At 42.3% G+C, this 5,728-nt stretch overlaps 1 protein-coding gene across 3 annotated transcripts in view; it reads left to right on the top strand.

The window, feature by feature from the left end:
- The window catches only part of LOC106813682 (cAMP-dependent protein kinase type II regulatory subunit-like), an 8,853-nt gene extending 3,169 nt beyond the window's left edge, over window positions 1-5,684 (top strand). For all 3 annotated transcript variants that reach the window (XM_014817887.1, XM_014817886.1, XM_014817884.1), the window contains 8 exons: window positions 1,180-1,286; window positions 1,518-1,671; window positions 1,814-1,915; window positions 2,516-2,590; window positions 2,942-3,007; window positions 3,250-3,301; window positions 3,771-3,839; window positions 4,328-5,684. In XM_014817887.1, coding sequence (XP_014673373.1) covers window positions 1,180-1,286; window positions 1,518-1,671; window positions 1,814-1,915; window positions 2,516-2,590; window positions 2,942-3,007; window positions 3,250-3,301; window positions 3,771-3,839; window positions 4,328-4,455 — 753 coding nt within the window. In that variant the 3' untranslated portion in view covers window positions 4,456-5,684. The remainder of the gene's footprint in view (window positions 1-1,179; window positions 1,287-1,517; window positions 1,672-1,813; window positions 1,916-2,515; window positions 2,591-2,941; window positions 3,008-3,249; window positions 3,302-3,770; window positions 3,840-4,327) is intronic.
- Window positions 5,685-5,728: the final 44 nt, after the last annotated feature.

Here is a 5,728-nt window from a genome sequence, read left to right as displayed (position 1 = left end):
ACACGATAATATGCGGAGCTGGTAGGATGTTGTGCAAATCCATTTTTCTATGCTATAACTATATAAAATCTTAGTGTTTTTAATGTTGGTGTAATCAGTTATATATATTCGCTGTGAGGTGAGACTATAGTTCGCTATATTTTTTCAGATTGGGCGTTTCTGAGCAAAAAGTCTCGTAATAAAGGCTTTAAAGTCAGAATTTCGAAATCATTGCTCAAAAACGCAAAGTCCAGAAAAAATATAGCGAAATGTAGTCTTACCTAATAGCAGATGTTACTGATTACACCAACTTGAAAAATACTAAGAATTTATAATGTTATAACATAGAAAATTGGAATTGAACATGCTGTAACACCATGGCATATTTGATTATAGCGACAATTAATTTGCAAATGGCGTCTTCATAACAAGTGTGCCTAAAGTGCAGCTAATTCAAACAAAAAGGGCATCTGATCCTGTGTAGTTTACTTAATTTCAATTTTTAAATTGGCCGATATTTTGCGCTATTGCGAGATAGTCCCAGATTCGCAAGAAATGGGGCGGATGTCAAAACGAGTAATCAACATTGGAATCATGCATGTTTTGGTGAATATAGCTGAGTACGAAGGTTCAAAGACATTTTATCGTCACTCTAGCAGTCTGCGAAATTAACCACTGGCCCGGTATCCGAGGCCAGTAAATTTTCTGTGGGGCCAATGAAACTGGTAAATGAACAAGGCTGATGGGCCAGTGGAAAAAAATGGAGTAAATGGTATAATAATGATATTTCAGCTTCTTTATGTGATGATCAGTCTGAGAATTTACCGAAATTCCCGATATTTTGTATGAAAATTTACCGATATTTATCGATAGGGCATCATATTCCCGATCTTAAGTAGGGGAAGTAACTACTCAACACCATGCGTGTTTGTCGCCGCTAGAAGTCGCAACAACTTCTGGTTTCCGGTCCGGTTCGGTTTCTCTTTTCATAATATGATGATCATTGATTCGGGCCTGTAAAACCTAGTGTGGGCCAGTGAATTATACATTTCTACAGGTTTTTCGTGCAGACTGTCTAGACAGTTGCTGTTACTGAAGCAATAACGTTAAAAGTATCGTAAAAGTGGGGAAAACACGAGACTGGTTGGAGATTATTTTCGAAATAATGGCTTTTTAATTCTTGACTTATTTTTATATTAGGAACAACTGGAAGAGGTTATGGATGCTATGTTTGACATGAAAGTGAAACCAGATGATCACATTATTGACCAAGGTGACGATGGTGACAACTTTTATGTCATTCAAAGGTAAGTCACTAAGCGACCTTTAATTCTTGGAGAAGTTCTCCTTCAATAGCATTCATAATTTGCAGCTTGTTTTGCATAGAAAATGTATCACATCAAGCTTATCTTTGGCATTAAGTAATGTGTCACTTATTAAACTAATCATTTGGATTATTGTAGAAATTTTTACACGTATTGTATCATATTTATTTATCCTGCTATACTGCCATAGCTGATGATATCTATACATTCTAGCGGCACATACGATATTTTTGTGAAAACGGACGTGGGTGACAAGTGTGTGGGCGGATATGCTGGTAGCGGCAGTTTTGGAGAACTGGCACTCATGTACAATATGCCCCGGGCTGCAACCATCGTTGCCACCTCCGAGGGCTCATTATGGGCCATGGTATGATATCCTGTGTATACATATATATCTTAATCCATTAAAGATATATTATATATATATTCGACATGTCTGTATTTGCTAGCTTTCACATTTGTATGGCTTTCACTGTAAGTTTCTCCATTCCCATTTCCGTTCATTGCAGAACCGCACAACATTCCGACGAATATTAATGAAGAGCGCCTTCAAGAAGAGGAAGATGTATGAAGCACTGCTAGAAGGTGTGCCAATGCTGCAGACACTCGAGGTACGTGCTGCTACTGTAGAAACCTCATAGTCACCTAGGTATCGGTATATATGTAACATCTGTGTCAGGTGCCAAGTGTCGGCTCTTTTTATGACAAGGTAACTAAGTGTTGCCTTTGGTTTAATCGAAAATTTCAGGGTATCCTAGTAAGTTGGCTAGGCACCAAGGCAACTATTTCCTGCAAGAAAGGGTTATCAAGACTACTTACATTTTACAACAGTTTTAGTTGTGGACAAATAGGGCTATATACACAAAATCGAATTTATGACCATGGAGGGACACTAGATAGGACAGCCATGGTCATATATTGCTGGGAGTGTCAGCCAATTTTTTGCAGGCAGTACAGTGAGTAAGGAGAGCAACCATGCTACTTGCCTTTGGTGCTGTGGTGAGATTGGAGCACTGTATGTGTAGAGCAGCTGGGAGAGTCGTGGACCTCTCTTAATGTGCTCCCTTCTGTCGTGCGCACAGTCTTGTCACTCGCTGTACGGAGCGAGTTAAACCGGCGGATGGTCGGAACTTGTCACGAGTGTTACCTACTGAGTACTTCTGACAATGTACCAGCTGCTTGTCTGATGGCTTCTCACTTCAATGTTTCAGAAGTACGAGAGGATGAACCTGGCTGATGCCCTACAACCACTGTCATTCGACGAGGACATAGCCATTATAAAACAGGTGCTGCTTTCTTTTGTCTCAACGATCACTCTGCAGTCAAGAGAGTGTGTTCTCTACGTGCAGTGCTAGCCAAATTTTAATATGGCCTTTAAAGTCATAGATATACATTTTCCTTTTTCTAAGTATGCTGCAATAATTCTCTCCAGTTCCACTCATCTCTTGTGTAGAGATTACTAGAACTGGACAAACCAAGATGCGTTGTATTGTTTAACTTTTAATTAATGTTTCTGGTGGTTGCTGTGCCTAAATTACTTGTTTAGAAGTGAAAGAACTATATAACACAATATGCATCATTTTGTCCGACTATTATTTCAATGTTTTTGATGGTTGCGACACGTCTGTGCAATGCAGGGTGACTCGGCTGATGGCATGTACTTCATAGAGAGTGGCACCGTCTGTATCAGTGTCAGGAACGAGGTACGTGAAATAGTCTCGCACAACGGGCACAAACGTGGTGAAGACCTCGTTAAACGCTTAACCTGCAGTTTAAATATGCACGATTATCACGGATAGGTGACAAAAAACATGATATCTCTCCAATGTCTCCATACCATGATGCCATGTGTACACACGTGGACCTGCTATATTATTTCGTGCACGATATTTATTTCCCTAAACGTATCAGCGGTATATTATATTAACACCTGCCATGTCTTTAGGCCAACGAAGATCAAGAGGTGACACGTCTAAGCAGAGGCCAATACTTTGGTGGTGAGTATTCTCCCCCTACATTTTATGATTTCGTCACTGGTCTTCCGTTCTACTGTGCATATGTCTTAAAGCCATATTTATGAGAATTGTCTAGTGTTTTCCCCCACTTGTATGACCGTTTAATTACCTACCGTTATTTCTTGAGTAACAGCAACTGTCTAGAGTAATGATAAGATGTATCAGAACCTTCGTATTCACCAAAACATGCAAGTTCAATTACCAGTGAGCCTTTTCTTGTAATCGTGGACCAGTTAGTAGCGCTACTAGCGCCAGCTATCATTCATAGAACTACACGTCTCTTGCAAAATCTCGTTTGCACCCACAAATTACAATGTCTTACGTTTGATCAGCTTACATTTATCTGTACAAGTGAAGCAAGCGCGTATCTTCTGTTTGCATCTAACACTTGCTTGGGGAGAGTCAAGTCATGCCGTGGCTGTATTGTGATACGATTCCTCACTCGTTACAGAGCTAGCACTAGTCACCCAGAAACCTCGTGCAGCCACGGCCACCTCGGTGGAAGCCGTCAAACTTGCCTGTAAGTATAGATGCAACATACGACATAGCAGCGTAAGGGCGATGCCAACGCAGTGGCATCTCTTCTCAATGGTCTGCTGGCTACTTACAAACATGGAGGAGTTACGCTCACATTCTCAACCCTCCTCTTGTTCTTAACAATCTGTCAGCGAGACTTGGGGAAAAAAATAGATTGGAATAAATGCCAAAACTGCCCTCTATTGACTCACTGATGACTGGGTGTCAATTCTATAGTGGCGGCAGCTGACACGGGTTTGACCTTAGTTAACCCGTGCGCGGCTGACGCTGCCTCTACTAGCGGCGGCAGCTGACACGGGTTTGACCGTAGTTAACCGGTGTGCGGCTGACGCTGCCTCTACTAGCTGTGGCAGCTGACACGGGTTTGACCGTAGTTAACCCGTGCGCGGCTGACGCTGCCTCTACTAGTGGTGGCAGCTGACATGGTGCTGTGTACATATTTACTAGTTCTCACGCGCGTGTGTGTTTCAGACCTGGAACGGCAGGCGTTTGAACGTCTGCTCGGACCCTGCATGGACCTGATGAAGCGAAACGTCAGCTTGTACGAAGACCAGCTCGTCAAGTTGTTCGGATCGCAGACCAACATCTCCGAGTCATAGGAAGGCGGCCGAAGGAGCGCTCGCTTGTTTCCAACTTCCATATCTCTGTGCAGTGTCCGCGGGGGAGGAGGGGGGGTCGGATTCCTGTTATGCGTTGAGGCGGATAGGGTCTCGTTTGCGTGGGAAAGAGGGGATGTGTTTCTCGTAATTTCTACACGTTTGCGCGATATTAATATGTTCATAAGGGTGGGTTCGTAGGGGGTTGGGTGGAGGTGTGAGGTGCTGAATTCATGCGAAAACACAATGGGAGATATCTGCTATGAAGCGAGATTTCTAGTGCGGGGCTATCGGGGAAAAGAAGTTGGCCACATTTCTCGAACAAAAGGCCAACTATGGTAGCTCGATGTTATTTTGCAACTTCCAAACAGTGATTAATGTTCTTCTGGTTTCTTTGATGGCTTCCACGTACAATCTGGCGATTCTAAGAAAGTTATAACGAACGCAAAGTGGAGATGTGTTTATTTATTTTTTTGGTAAACAGTTTTAGCATTTATAGCATGCTTATTTAGCCTGTGAACGTTTACATTAGAAAGTTATAGGACATCTTCGAGGACACAATCAGACGATGCAGATCTCGTAGTAATTTTTTCTGCAGGTGGTCTGGGCTGTCTACCTAGCCAGTACCTACTACCAGTATTATTCAAAGCAGAGAGGTAAACACAGGTTTTGGAAGCCATGGCCTGTGCACTGAGACTCGAGCAATCGCGCGAATGCGTTGCTGCATTTTCTTGCCATATTGCCCCGTGATTTAAACCGCTCGCGTGAAATGCGGGTGCACTTTAACATTGCCACATATGATCTCTAATTGTATATAGGTGTTTGTGCGGAGTTTTATCAATTTGTATTTATTGTAGTTTATTGTAGGTGTTTGTTATTAACTCGTCGACTGCGTAGCGCAGGTGCCTTGTGATTGTGCCGTCGGTCTCGTGGGTTTCGTAGTAAGCGTTGATAGTGATATACTAATTAGCTGATTGCATGCATTGTTTGTAGTTTGAGGACGCATTCATGTGTTCTATGATGACATTAGCTCGTTTAGCGATATTTCGGCTGTGCTAAGTTTGTTTTCTTTCTTCGTTTGTGTGTGATTCTGCGTGTTTAACAGACGGTAAACTATAGTCGTTGGCTACCTCTGTATCAGTCACTTGCCTTAACTCGGGATGCTATATATACATATGTATATATATATATATATAGGGCCTAACGCGATGCTGCTGCCGTTGTGTGATGCTCTCTCTCTCTCTCTCTCTCTCTCTCTCTCTCTCTCTCTCTCTCT

The sequence above is a fragment of the Priapulus caudatus genome, unplaced genomic scaffold (genome assembly GCF_000485595.1).
Source record: "Priapulus caudatus unplaced genomic scaffold, Priapulus_caudatus-5.0.1 Scaffold809, whole genome shotgun sequence".
NCBI classification, from domain to species: domain Eukaryota; kingdom Metazoa; phylum Priapulida; class Priapulimorpha; order Priapulimorphida; family Priapulidae; genus Priapulus; species Priapulus caudatus.
Note: the sequence above shows the minus strand (reverse complement) of the source record. Positions and strands in the feature narration are given on the sequence as shown.